General features: G+C 41.3%; 1 protein-coding gene across 1 annotated transcript; it reads left to right on the top strand.

Moving 5' to 3' along the window:
• Positions 1-372: 372 nt before the first annotated feature.
• On the top strand, positions 373-14,195 carry LOC310951593 (ATP-dependent 6-phosphofructokinase, muscle type-like). The gene is made up of 22 exons (XM_083919895.1): positions 373-582; positions 1,588-1,661; positions 2,659-2,736; positions 4,128-4,317; positions 5,406-5,571; positions 5,853-5,897; positions 7,441-7,549; positions 7,626-7,721; positions 8,272-8,364; positions 8,609-8,734; positions 8,863-8,927; positions 9,349-9,412; positions 9,533-9,679; positions 10,224-10,294; positions 10,382-10,469; positions 10,605-10,757; positions 10,847-11,011; positions 11,088-11,149; positions 11,664-11,775; positions 11,885-11,984; positions 12,942-13,047; positions 13,139-14,195. The coding sequence occupies exons 1-22, from the start codon at positions 492-494 to the stop codon at positions 13,278-13,280; spliced, it is 2,343 nt and encodes a 780-aa protein (XP_083776021.1). The 5' UTR covers positions 373-491; the 3' UTR covers positions 13,281-14,195.
• The last annotated feature ends 374 nt before the right edge of the window (positions 14,196-14,569 follow it).

Raw genomic sequence — 14,569 nt, 5'->3', positions numbered from 1 at the left:
GCTGTAACACATCAAATCACTTTTTTCAAATTACAGCTTTTGTTAAATTCCAACTCGTTGGTCAATTTGTTGATTTTATAATTTTTTTTAATTTTTGTTGGCACAGTTCTCCTGAGCTGGAGCCGTTTCGGGCAAATTTCTTTTTTAGAAGTGAAAAAATAAACAAAAACTTCTAATTATTTTGTTGCCATGTGCATATTAGAAAATAACAAATCTTCCTGTCACAAGGTGGCCCTGCGTATTGTGTTCCCCTGTCTGTAACTGTCCCCTGCAGGTGGTTACTGGGCCTGAGGTATATTTAGTAGAGTTGAGTGTTGGAGGGTGTCAGTGGGAGGGGGCTCTGGGAACAGCAGTCTATAAAGCCTGCGCCTTCACTCGTGCCTCCCCTGAGGAACAGAGAGTGACGGAAGAGCAGCTCTGTTCTTTCTCCTTTACTTTCTTTTCTTTCCCCCTTGTCGTGTCCGCTTGTCTGCCCCTGGATCCTCTGAAACATGTCCAAGGATCTCCACCAAACCATGGACCCCACAAAGATGGGGCTTGGACGCTCCATCGCTGTGCTTACGTCAGGAGGAGATGCCCAAGGTAAGCAGAGGATAAGGCTCTATTATTTAATCACAGCTTTATTTTGAACTGTTAAACACACAACGAGTGAGAGAGGGGGTAAAATCTGTCTGAAAGCATCTTCCCTGATGTGACAATTGAATCCCAACCAGCTGTAGAAGCCTCTAATATTACAGGGCCCAATAAAGTGTCATGTAACGCTCTGTGTGACATCTGAAATTTGTTCAGTGAACAGAAAGGGCAAGCAACAGCTTTCCAAGACGTCAGTGTGGCATCGTGTAAGGCCAGCCGTCAGATGTTGATGGATGTTTGGCTGTGATGATAAGAAGGATTACGTCTCGGATCCACAATGCCACCAGTGTTTGATACATATCCAACAAAGCTTCAAATGTCCTTACAAGTGACTGACAAAGCACAAAGTAAACTGTGTAGCAGATTAAGAGTTTAAACTTTACTAATCAAGTTGAGAGTTTGTCCAGATGTCACCGATAAAAGCTGTGTTTTCCTTTTGTTAAACTTCAAAACTGGCATTAAGCTCCCGTAGAAAATGACTCCATCAACTCTACATGAAGATCAGCTGGACGATGTCTTGCAATCATCTCGTGTTCCTTTGCGATCTCTCTGTCCAAACCTCGAGTTATCTGCCCAACCGTTACCTTTTTTTCACATCTTTTGGGCTAATTTTAGTGGTGATGACCTTTTTCTGGTATGGAGGAGAGAAACGCCCCCTATGCACAGCTGCTGTCTGGTGAAACAAGAGCTGCAACATGCCAGCATTTCCACAACACAAGCTCACACCGTGGCCTTTGGTGTACTGGACATCCAGGATGGTACATAAGACACACAGTCCCATAAACTCCTGTCCTTTCCATATGGCTATTTTTGTCTCATCTGCTGCCAAAGTACCGGTCACTTAAAGGTTAAGTCTTAAGTTGATATCTGACAGGATGTGTTAAACAGAGTCTGACATTTACTTATAACGTGAGTAAATTAGACTTCGGTCGTCATGTCCTTTGTGTGTCTCAGGTATGAACGCCGCTGTGAGAGCCACAGTCAGAGTCGGTCTCTACACCGGAGCCAAAGTCTACTTCGTTCATGAGGTACGGACTGCATACAAAGATGGACTACTGAACGAGCCGGGGTAGAGGCGCAGTGGCCAAAAAAGGTCTTCACCTATAAAATGTCACTCAAAGAGAGACATATGAACCAGGAAGAGAGTCAAAATGACCACAAACAGACGCAAAATTATTACAAAAAGCGGCAAAACAACCACAGACAAAAAATAACTCTAAAACAATTACAGTGAGACACAAAGTCACCACATAGAGATGCGTGGCGACTCCAAAGAGACACAGACCAACAACAGAAATATGTCAATTTATTAAGTCTTTGTGTGGTGGATCCTTTTGCATGTCAGTGAACAGGGGACCATTTTTCTCATAATCCGCCCATGACCACAAACCGACTACGTAGCACACTGACATGTAATCAAGCTGCACATAAATACAACACAGGGATTATTAAGCCTGTGCTAGATTTGTGTATCATAAATTATTGATGAAAAGAGAAGTTGTTTTTTGGTTTTTATGCCGCATTTTGTTGCTTAAACAGACAAGATATACAGGTATGTGTGTAAATATTTATAAACAAACAATATTTTTATAGGGCTAAACCAGGTATATTTTCCACATATTTCTCATACTTTTTTTTAAGATTTTCAATTGTAAATGTTTCTATTTTATATCATGTGTCCTGACCTGGTACCAAAACACCAAGACAAATACCTTGAATTGTATTTACAAACCTACTTGGCAGTAAAAAATTAAAATTAAACTGGTTCATCGGGCTCAACTGTATCTTTATTTAATCACTGTGTGTGTGTGTGTGCGTGTGCGTGTGCGTGTGCGTGTGCGTGTGTGTGTGTGTGTGTGTGTGTGTGTGTGTGTGTGTGTGTGTGTGTGTGTGTGTGTGTGTGTGTGTGTGTGTGTGTGTGTGTGTGTGTGTGTGTGTGTGTGTGTGTGTGTGTGTGTGTGTGTGTGTGTGTGTGTGCGTGTGTGTGTGTTAACTTGTGCTAACTTGTGCTAACTTGTGATGCAGGGCTACCAGGGTCTGGTGGATGGGGGAGAAAACATTCGTCTCGCCACATGGGAGAGTGTGTCGATGATGCTTCAGCTGGTGAGTTGTGTTTGTGGTGTTTTCCATTGTCAAAAGAAAAGGTTTCACTTACCTTTACTGGGTGGCTGCATCAGGCGGATGTCTAAAAAAACCAAGTAGTTAAAAGTGAATCTATCGGCCTGGCTTGACACGACTGCGAGTGTAAGAGAGAAGCTGTCCTTTTCTGTTAATAAGGTGAACTGATCCTTTAACCTTTAACGCACCTACTTCATTAGGATTCAAGAGCTGCGTCCTGACTCTTTGAGTGATGATTTGTCCCTGTAATTAAAGGATGACGGAGATGCAATAATACTGTCAAGCATCAATCATCTCTGCTGTCTAAATAACGAGGCCTGGCAAGAGCAGAGACAAATGACAAGCTCAGCTTTTTGAAGTATGTGCAAGCGAGCCATGGAGTGGGAGTGTGCCATGTGAAATTTCAAGGACATCATTTCTCAAGTGCCTACTTTATTTACTCAAAGTGTCATGCGACCTTCAGTTGATATTTCTAATTCCACAGTGTTATAAAGAGTTATAATCCCTCCGCAGAATATTTAAAGTTGTACTCTGTAAGATTTTCATCTATTTAATTGTCTATTAAGTTACTATCTATCAAAGAGTGAGTTAAAACAATGGTGATTGATCATATGACCCACTAATGAAAGCACTTTTACTTGCATTTTTTGCTTAATATTACAATAATCCTTTTCTAGATTTCAATAGGCCGCCATGTTAGTGACGCTGCTGACAGCGGTTGGTCTGTTGGCCTAACGCTTATGCTGCGTTCACTTGTAATCAGAAATCAGGAACTTCCAACTTCTGAGTCTGGCTTGAAGGGCAAAGTGTCAAAGGAACATGGAATATGGAAAAAGTGCTCGGTGGCACAGGCTCCCTTAAGAACACTGACATTTTTGGTTCTCGTGAACGCGGGGGGACTTACCAGATGTAGAAATCTTTGCCTTCCCGAGTCCATGCCCGAGCACCAAGCACAAAACAACGCGAAAAACAATGAAAAACAAGTGAAAAAACATCGGACACAATGCACAAAAACTTTGAGCAGAAGAGTTGTGTCTCAGCTGGAGCCTTGCACTGGGCTCTACGGAGACCGGACCTTAGCTGCTGGAGGTGCCTTTTGATTGGTATCTAAAAAAATCGGAGGTGATCTCCTCTTGGGCTTCCCATGATGATACACGAGAGCGCCAGTCCTGGGGACCTGGAAAGAACAGGCTCGCCTGCTGTTACATTTTACCGCCAAAGAGGCCGCTAGAAACAACATATCTCAATTCTTATGGAGTACAACTTTAAGGGGTAATATTGGATAACTTTTGTGGGAAATATTGTGGGGGTAAATGTCAGTAATCACTGCCACTGTGTGTCAGTATTAAAAACATCTTCTCTACTTCGCGTGTCAGGGAGGTACTGTCATCGGCAGCGCTCGCAGCAAGGACTTCCGCACCAGAGAGGGTCGTATGAAGGCAGCTGGCAACCTGGTGAAGCTGGGCATCACCAACCTGTGTGTGATCGGAGGCGACGGCAGTCTAACCGGAGCCAACGAGTTCAGGACCGAGTGGAGCGGACTGCTGGTTGACCTTGTCAAAGCTGGTAAAGAGACAAACGTAGTTTGTAGTGGCTGTGAGAATTGAAGATTCCTGACTAGAGATATCTTGACTATTTAGTTTTTCTTTCATGGTCACTCCACCACTTTGCTTCAGACCTGATATCTCAACATCTACTGGGTGCATTAAGATTAAATTGAGTAAAGACATTCATGTTCCCGAGAGGATGAAACTAATGACTTTGGTGATCCACTTTTCCTGTTGTGCCACCATGAGGTTGACCTTTTGGGCTTTTTAGTTAAATATCTTGACAACTCTCCAATAGATTGCCTTAAATTGCTGTGCATAAAATCCACAAAATCAGCCCACGTATTGACAAGCACATACTTTTAAAGTAGCTCCAGGAGCCCATCCTGATCTTGCGAGCTCCATTTTATTTTACTTGCAGATCAGTCTGGTAACGTGCGGCGGAAAAAATCTTGAGAAGTTTACCAAGCGACCGAACCAATCAGCGTTGGTTTTGAGGCAGATTTAAGTGTGACGCTACGAGAAGCAACTGCTAAGTGTAAACAACATGGTGGCTTCCACAGATGAGATGAGCGCAGCTTTCTAGCACGCCGCTCGCTAAATCTTTTTTCTCTTGGATCCTTCTGTTGGAAAATGGACCAGACACCTGGGATTGTGCCTTTTAGCCGTAAATTTGCGTTACACAAACGACAAATATCCTAACATGTTGTTTACTCTCTGAGCTTTGCCCCGACGCCGTTAGTACGTCATATGCTTCATTGATCTGATTGGTTGGCCTGTATGTTGGTGATGGACAGATGGTTTATCCAATCAGAAGCCAGTATTTTCGCCCCTTCCAAAAAGATCTCCAAACGAGAGTTCCCAGATGGATATGCTGAGCAAATGAGAATCAATTCATCTGGCGGAGTCGGGCTACTTTTAAGGAGCGGTTCAAACACAATGTTGTTTCAAATTCAATTCACCCCTTAAATTATCACCCCCAACGTTTCATAAAACACACTTTATAAATAATGTGTTTCCCCTTAAAAAAACAGTAAAAAAAGAACAAGCATCATATGTTTCTTTTAATCAACGTTACTATTTCTGTTTTTTATTATTTGTATGCAGGTAAGATTTCAGAAGCAGAAGCCAAGAAATCTTCCCACCTGAACATCGTGGGCATGGTGGGCTCCATCGACAACGACTTCTGTGGCACCGACATGACCATTGGCACTGACTCCGCCCTGCACCGCATCATCGAGGTGGTGGATGCCATCACCACAACCGCACAGAGGTCAGACATCACTGTATCCCCTCCTCTGTGCACATGGTGATGGGTGAGATTCACTTTAATGTTCTTCAAGGAAGAAATTTGCTCATAGCAGCAGTAAAGAACATGTGAAGCATCACAAAGTAATGTCGCATCAGGCCAAGTAAATAACTTTGTGTCACTTTGAGTGTATGAAGTGTGAATGTCTGATGTTTTACTGATAATGTTTTTTTTTTTTTTAAATCTTATACAAAATAATCTATTCTGTCCTATCTTATTTCTAAATGTTTTCTGTCCATACACAGCCACCAGAGGACGTTTATCCTGGAAGTGATGGGCAGACACTGTGGGTCAGTAGGTGTGTGTGTGTGTCTGTGTTTGTGTGTGTGTGTTTGTGTGTGTGTGTGTGTGTGTGTGTGTGTGTGTGTGTGTGTGTGTGTGTGTGTGTGTGTGTGTGTGTGTGTGTGTGTGTGTGTGTGTGTGAAAATACAACCTCAGTGGTTTAAAAAAAAAATCTCACTGTAGCATGTTCACCTACTGATATTGAGTCTTATTAAGTATTTTACACTTTGTTCGCTGTTATCCATGATATGATATATGGTTAATCATTTAACAATATCACCCAAGAACTGCATTCATTCTTATTCACATTCATGATAATGCTATGTCTTTAGTGTTAAACTCAACATGTATCAAATAAACACATTGTTGTTTCATGTTTAGTTGAGAAAAAAAACAATTCCACAAAATAAAACGATCACAAATATTTCAACAACTGCTCCTTCCAGGCATCCTGGTGTAAAAGCGGTTTGAAGTTACTGATATTGTTTTTTCAATGTTCCCACCTTGGATCTGCCTGGAGATGAACTCTGAACTCCAGTGCATTCGATAATCGACATTCACAATATGAACAGAGCCAGCAGTCTTTTTTAATAAACTCAGGGTCCGCCTACTACATTGTTGGTGCTTTGTTTTATGTGTAGGGACTGTTATCATGCTACGGCAGAGGTTTGATGCTATTTGGAGCAGTATTTGTGGTTAAAAAAGCCGTTTTGGATGCGTTCACCACAATGCCCAAGCAACTCAGTGTAAGCCGTGTCTGGCTGCTAGCGAATCTCCAGGATTTCTCTGTTAATAGGTGATCAACTAAAAAAAAATCTCTCGATGGCTTATTTGATGTATATTAATGCCGAAAAAGAGCATAGGATGCATATTGGCCGGAATTACACTTTAAAGGCAAAAAAGACTGAAGTCCGTACCCAAATAAATTGTTTTAACAGCCTAGGCAAGGAAAGGCAAGTTTATTTGTATAGCACAATTCAACAAGGTCATTTTGTGCTTTATATAAAACATTAAAAGCATTGGGAAAAACAAACGCATAAAAGATTTAAAACACATAAAAGGTCATTTAAAACATATAAGAGATGGTTACAGTTACAGATGTTATAGTGCAGTTTGTTCCAGATGTGTGGTGCATAAAAACTGTGTATATCAACTGAAGGATGCAAGATGCCCTTACAATAATGTATGCTAATGCCTGTTTGTGTGTGTTTGTGTGTGTGTGTTTGTGTGTGTGTGTGTGTGTGTGTGTGTGTGTGTGTGTGTGTGTGTGTGTGTGTGTGTGTGTGTGTGTGTGTGTGTGTGTGTGTGTGTGTGTGTGTGTGTGTGTGTGTGTGTGTGTGTGTGTGTGTGTGTGTGTGTGTGTGTGTGTGTGTGTATGTGTATGTATGTATGTATGTATGTATGTATGTATGTATGTATGTATGTGTGTATGTATGTGTGTATGTGTGTGTGTGTCTGTGTCTGTGTCTGTGTCTGTGTGTGTGCGTGTGCGTGTGCGTGTGCGTGTGCGTGTGCGTGTGCGTGTGCGTGTGCGTGTGTGTGTGTGTGTAGGTACCTGGCCCTGGTGACGGCTCTGTCCTGCGGTGCAGACTGGGTGTTCATTCCAGAGATGCCACCAGATGCCGACTGGGAGAACCACCTGTGCAGGAGGCTGGCAGACGTACGTGTGTCTTTATTTGCAGATGGAGATGCCTGCTAACCTGCTCTAAACACTCTTTTATTCATTTATTTTTTAGCAAAGGGCCAGAGGTTGTCGTCTGAATGTGATCATCGTGGCTGAGGGTGCAATGTCCCGAGATGGCAAACCGATTACATCTGACCAGATCAAGAAGGTGAGCCCTTCCTTCTATTGTCAGGGGCCATAATTCAATATGATAATTCATCATATCGTGATGAAATCATACATCGAGATACCGTTACAGACAATTACGCTGTCTAAAATTACAATAATAACAAGTAGCCTATAGTCTAAGAAGAAAATCTGAATATTTTGAGGACATATCATTTAGAGATTGCCGTTTTGTTTTTGAAATCACACTATTTTTGTGCATGTGCATGTAAACACAGTCCGTGTAGATAATGTCCCTGTTCATGTTACACTTAAGTTCTTGATAAAATGTAAACATACTCAGTACTTTTCATTTGTCAAGGACTTAAAACACACAGGAGTATATAAAAAAATACCACAATGTTATTTCCTATAGACCATTTATTTTTGAATTACAAGAAAAGAAGATTTTGGTCGAGGCAACAGTGCTAACCATCACACCACTGTGATCTATCATTATCAAGATATGAAATGATCTATATCGTAATAGAAGATTTTGGCCGTAAGTTACGACAGACAACATGGCACTAACATGTGGATTCATTTGTCTGCAGCTGGTGACTGACAGGCTCGGCTTTGATACTCGCACCACTGTTCTTGGACACGTGCAGAGAGGAGGGACACCCTCCGCCTTTGACAGAATCCTGGTAAGTATCTCAATAAAACACCAAATAAAGGACATATACACAGCCGATCATCTAACTCTGTGTGTGTGTGTGTGTGTGTGTGTGTGTGTGTGTGTGTGTGTGTGTGTGTGTGTGTGTGTGTGTGTGTGTGTGTGTGTGTGTGTGTGTGTGTGTGTGTGTGTGTGTGTGTGTGTGTGTGTGTGTGTGTGTGTGTGTGTGTGTGTGTGTGTGTGTGTGTGTGTGTGTGTGTGTGTGTCGTTTCCAGGGCAGCAGGATGGGTGTGGAGGCGGTGATGGCGCTGCTGGAGGCCACTCCAGACACCCCTGCCTGTGTGGTCAGCCTGTCTGGGAACCAGGCTGTCAGACTGCCGCTCATGGAGTGTGTGCAAGTGGTATGTGAAAATATTTAGCTACTTTTTCTTTCTCCCGTATTGTTTTTGGGGGATGTACAGTGACATTACAGCAAAGCATATCTTCATCCCTCTCTCACACACTCTCTCTCTCTCTCACTTTGCTGCAGACCAAAGATGTGACTGCTGCCATGGCTGAGGGCAGATTTGAGGATGCCATCAAGCTCAGAGGAAAGTAAGTATTTTCCTCTTAAATGTGGAGTGTAATTGTAATCAATTTTTAACTCATAATTGAAGATAGAAAAAGGGGACAAAAACATGGAAAGTTATGATCTTTTTATTTTGGGTTTGTCATACATCATTTAGATTTATTATAAATGTATTTAAAAGAGATTTTTTTTTTGTAACTTGGTCGATTTATAGTTATCTATAGTTAGATGAGGTGTAAGTAAATTTATATTAGCACATTCTTAATGCTTTGAACAAAGAAAATATAGAGGATTAAATACAAACATACACCAAAGTACATAAAACACGTGAACACGATAATATAAAAAAGAACAATGTTATCATTGATAGAGAGATTAATACCTTTATTCAAGTTATTAAATAGAAAAGTATTGAATGCAACATTCAACCATATTTATGACGTGCAGGAGTTTTGAGAACAACTGGAACACATACAAGCTGCTGGCTCACATCAACCCTCCAGATGTGAAGGTGAGGACTCTTACCACCGCCAATAAAGATTATTCTTTTTGAAAATAAATTTATGCGCCATGATATTTTTTCTACAATAACTCCTCAGTCACCTCCTTCTTTCTTTCACTTACTAACCAGAGCAACATCAATGTGGCCATCATGAACATCGGCGCTCCCTGCGCTGGTATGAACGCTGCCGTGCGTTCAGCAGTCAGGATGGGCCTCATCCAGGGTCACAACATGTTGGCTGTCCATGACGGCTTTGACGGGCTGGCTCATGGGCAGGTGCGTGTACATTTCACTCTTTGTGTCGGACCTCATTTTGTTATGATTTTGTGACATTCGTACACAGTTAAGTAAAACATGTGCTACTGTACACACAACTCGGGTCAGGTTATACTAATAAAACGGTATGTTTATTTTTAATTTAAAGGTCCCATATTGTGAAAAGTGAGATGTCTTTTTTAAATACAAAGCAGGTCGAGGTGCTATATGAATATAGGGAAAGTATCAAAACGCTCAATCTACAGAGAAATGCAGACGGCCCGTATTCAGAAACTTTGCCTTTAAACAAGCCATCAGGACCTCTGTATGTTTGTGATGTCACAACTATGCTATATATAGGTAGAGGGTGCTGCTACAGTGCCGTTACAGTCATTCCCCGACCACAATGACACAGACGCCAAGAGAGCTGATGTAGAAGACCCAGAAACATTTAGGGAGGGGGGCTTAAAGAGGCAGAGGTTTAATACAGAGGGTGAATACAGGTATATTCAGACAGACAGTATGAGAAAGATAATGTGTTTTGTTGCATATTAAATCATGTCAGGTTGAGCCTATCTCCTGGACTTCAGTGACTGGCTGGACTGGAAAAGGAGGCTCAATGTTGGGCACCAAGAGGTAAACATAAGTAGTTACTAGTAGTAGAAGAACCGTTTTTGTCACAACACTATAACACTTTTCGTAATCTGTCTCTGTTTCCCAAAGAACTCTGCCAGGTAAAATACTGGAGGAAATCAGCCAGAATATCGCCAAGTTCAACATCCACGCTTTGGTGATCATCGGTGGATTTGAGGTAAAAAAAAAAAAAAAAAGACGTGACAGCGATTATCCTCCTTTAAAACCAGAAGTCATGTCATTGTTGGCTGATATTCCGTTCCCCATAAAACACCTAAACAAGTGTACCTTCGTCTTCTCCCCCCTGCTGCAGGCCTTTGTGGGAGGCCTGGAGCTGGTTCAGGCCAGAGAGAAATACGAGGAGATGTGCATTCCCATGGTGGTTATCCCCGCCACCGTCTCCAACAACGTCCCTGGCTCTGACTTCAGCATCGGTGCTGACACCGCCCTCAACACCATCACAGCTGTCAGTGCCTCAACAGCAGATACACACACACACCCATGCAGAAAAATAAAGCAGCCAAATGAACTTTCTTCTTTGTTTCTTTCCTGCAGACCTGTGACAGGATCAAGCAGTCCGCAGCAGGGACCAAGCGCCGCGTGTTCATAGTTGAGACTATGGGTGGATACTGCGGCTACTTGGCCACCATGGCCGGTCTGGCTGCCGGGGCCGACGCCGCCTACATCTATGAGGAAAAATTCGGCATCAGGGACCTGGAGGTGAGCTGACGACAGGACCTGTTCATCCAGTTTTCAGTTTCAAGAGTCGTGTTTGTGATTGTGATCTGTACAACAGGTGAACGTAGAGCATCTCATGGAGAAGATGAAGACGACAGTGAAGAGAGGTTTGGTTCTCAGGTAGGTTTGAGCCAGATGTGCAGCAGATATGAAGTGAGGTATGATCTTGTATTTTAACACACTTTGTGCCTACAGTGCAAGACACCACTCATTATGACTTATCTGCCACCAAAAGGACTGAATCACCTAGAAACACTTGACATCTCACAGCATTTACAGGTGTTAATAAAACTATTAAAGCTATCAGTTGAAGCCTCTGAGACAGATTGGAAAAAAGCACCCCAGCTCGTATTGCCCTCCCCACGCCTCCCAACAACACGCCCCCTCAATGATGGCTGATATCCATTTAGCTCCTTCAGTTTCGTGGTTCTGTTATTGTACATGCTGACTGTCACGCTATCATGACTCACTGCGACACCTGAATAGAACAGAGTCGTTGTAAATGTCAGTAACACCTGTACTCTATCCTGCCATGAAGAGTCAAAATGTCTGTGAAAATATCCTGAAAGCATTTAAATCAGAATTTAGTCCACATCCTTCCAGATAACAGTACAATATTGTCCTTCTACATTAGGAATGAGAACTCTAATGCCAACTACACCACTGACTTCATCTTCAACCTGTACTCAGAGGAGGGCAAAGGCATCTTCGACTGCCGTAAGAACGTCCTGGGACACATGCAGCAGGTCTGTTTATGAAGAGAAGCGTCTGATCCACATGGAACAGATTGTGTCTTTGTTTTTGCTGTATTACAATGTTATCGATGATGCGCCTGTCTGTCTTTATTGACTACAGGGTGGTACTCCAACACCCTTTGACAGGAACTTTGGCACAAAGATGGGTGCCAAGACTGTTCTGTGGCTGACTGATAAACTCAAGGAGTGTTACAGGCATGGTACGTGGGCCTAAATGTTTCTGAGAATATATATATTATACCAACAGGCAGTGGTTAACTGGAACTTAGTACTTTTACTGTTAGTACTCCAAGTTAAAGGCACTTACTTGAGCTTTTCTATTTTATTATAACTATATATTTTAATCTTTCACTACATTTCTGAGTAAGATATCGTTGTTTTTACTCCACTACATTTATTTGACAGCTTTACAGATGAAGATTTTATACACAAAGCTGATTAGTTTATAAATTATGACGCATCGTTGTGTCAAATTAAAATTCTAAAATTTAGCAGTGAAATGCAACTTCCACATAATGCATCAGTAATTATGATGTCAGTGGAATTACCTGAAAAGTGATAAAAGATAATATAAGTTAGTATCAAAAGCACAAGTATTTATTATTCTACTTTGAGTGTTTTCAGAGCGAGAGAGTAATTCAATTATTACATATTATATAATTGAATTATGATGTAGTGTAACAAAAACAACAATATCTTCTTCTGAAATGTAGCAGGAATAGTGAATTTATATATACAAAGTAATACAAATAAAATGGAAAAAGCTCGAGTTGGTAAAAGTACCTCAAAAGTAAACTTGCTGTACTGACAGAAAATGTACTTCTTTGCATTTTATCACTGCCTGTTGGTATTATTCTCAAAATGTACGATTGTTTAATGGGGTAAGTTCCGTTGACACTGAGATATCAATTTCAGTGAAGACTTGTGTAAAATGTATACAATAATATACATCAGGATATAAAAACACAATGTAAAACTGTAAATACATTTGAATGCAGGGTTTTTGCTTGTGATGGAGTATTTTTACAATATGGTATTGTTACATTTACTTCGGTAGAGGATCTGAATACCTAATTATACTCTTATTGTTGGTGGTTGATAGTAATGATCATTCCATGACACGTTAACTGAACTATTTCACTTCCTGTCTCCTGTAGGGCGTATCTTCGCCAACACACCAGACTCTGCCTGTGTGCTGGGCATGAGGAAGAGGACGCTCACTTTCCAGCCTCTGTCTGAACTGAGGGCAGACACAGATCTTGAGTGAGATGTTTTATCTAACTTACTGTACCACTAGTAACAAGATTAATGGTGATTATGTGGTGAATGATATCCCCCCCTCTGTCTGTTTCAGGCACCGCATCCCTAAGACACAGTGGTGGTTGAAGATCAGGCCCATCATGAAGATCCTGGCCAAGTACGACATCAAACTAGACACATCCGAACACGCCGACATGGAGCACGTGATCCAGAAGATGGGTCCTTTCGGGAAATAGACTCAGTCTTCTCCCAAGAACAGAGCAAGGCCATTCGATCTGTTCCATAACAAAGTATTTTTGCTGTCCCACTGCCTTTCCACATGCCTTATAAAAGAGCTGCTGTCTTACACCTTTCTCATAACTAAAGTTCAGGAAATCCGCTCTGATTTCCTGAACTTCGATTCAGATACCAAGAAACCGATTAAAGATATATTTACAAAAATGTAATTTGTCCTCAATAATAAATGGAGCAGAATGTCAATTGTCCTGAGAGATGGACAATTCAAATGAGAATTAATTTGCACACAGTATCCTCGTGCATGTCCAGTAAAAACGCGCACAGACCTCTCACAAATAAAGGTTTTGAACACACTGCTGTGTTTGGGACGTGTTACAGCCAGACAAGATACAGTAAGGACACGTGTTGGGCTCCAAAAGCTGAAAACATTCAGGGAATATCGATCCATCAGTCCATCTTTTTGTATCCACTCACTCCTGTTCACTGAGACAACTGCGGATATGCGCAGGTTAAGATGACGCAGTCACCGTAGTCTGTGGGACATCCCTGTGGTACGGATCTCCTTTAAAGATCCTTCTAGACATGTTGTGAGATGTTTAAAAATATGTAGAATATGGTTTAGTTTTAGCAGAAGTTTCAAGTTACTTTCACTTAAACTTGTATTTAGATAACAACCTATAAAATCTCTCACCAAATTACATAATGAGACATTTCTGTGAAGATTTCCATGTATCCATTTTAAGTCTCAAGGTGCCATCAAACAGTGGTTATACCTGAAAACCCCCAGTCACTGAATCATAATATTAACCATTTCCTGTACAAACATGTTTTCTTTATTTTGAAGGGACATTCAAATAAATGTTTTTATCGACTACACCGATAATCCAACAAGTTTTATTTAATTATCAACGTGACACTGTGTGACCTCTTTTTGAACAACCTTTTTAGATTGATTAAAGTTTTTTTCAGCGGCTTATCACCTGATCCTGATTACATCTCAAGTGGGGCAAAAAAAAGTGATTACATCACAGCTCTAATTTTTTCTTTCACAAAAGACCATTCATTAAACCTGCTGGTGATCACTAAACGGCCTTTATGAGCATTACCATGATAGCAATATATTAACTCAAACTGAAGATACCTGCTGCCTTATAAAGGGAATACAGATGCATTCAACTATTATTACCCTAATACAAGAATAGCAGTATCTAAATGATCAAAACTGACAAAGGGTGTTCAGGCCTACAGGGAAAAGTCCCTTTTTTGAAAGATATATTTTAATAACTTT

This window comes from Echiichthys vipera (genome assembly GCF_963691815.1).
Source record: "Echiichthys vipera genome assembly, chromosome: 9".
Classification (NCBI taxonomy): domain Eukaryota; kingdom Metazoa; phylum Chordata; class Actinopteri; order Perciformes; family Trachinidae; genus Echiichthys; species Echiichthys vipera.
This window is presented reverse-complemented; position numbering and strand designations above follow the sequence as displayed.

Coding starts and splice junctions, on each gene's coding strand:
- LOC310951593 (XM_083919895.1), top strand. CDS start 492: ATGTCCAAGGATCTCCACCAAACCATGGACCCCACAAAGATGGGGCTT. Junction 10,295..10,381: donor TCAATGTTGGGCACCAAGAG/GTAAACATAAGT, acceptor TGTTTCCCAAAG/AACTCTGCCAGGTAAAATAC. Junction 10,470..10,604: donor TGATCATCGGTGGATTTGAG/GTAAAAAAAAAA, acceptor CCCCTGCTGCAG/GCCTTTGTGGGAGGCCTGGA.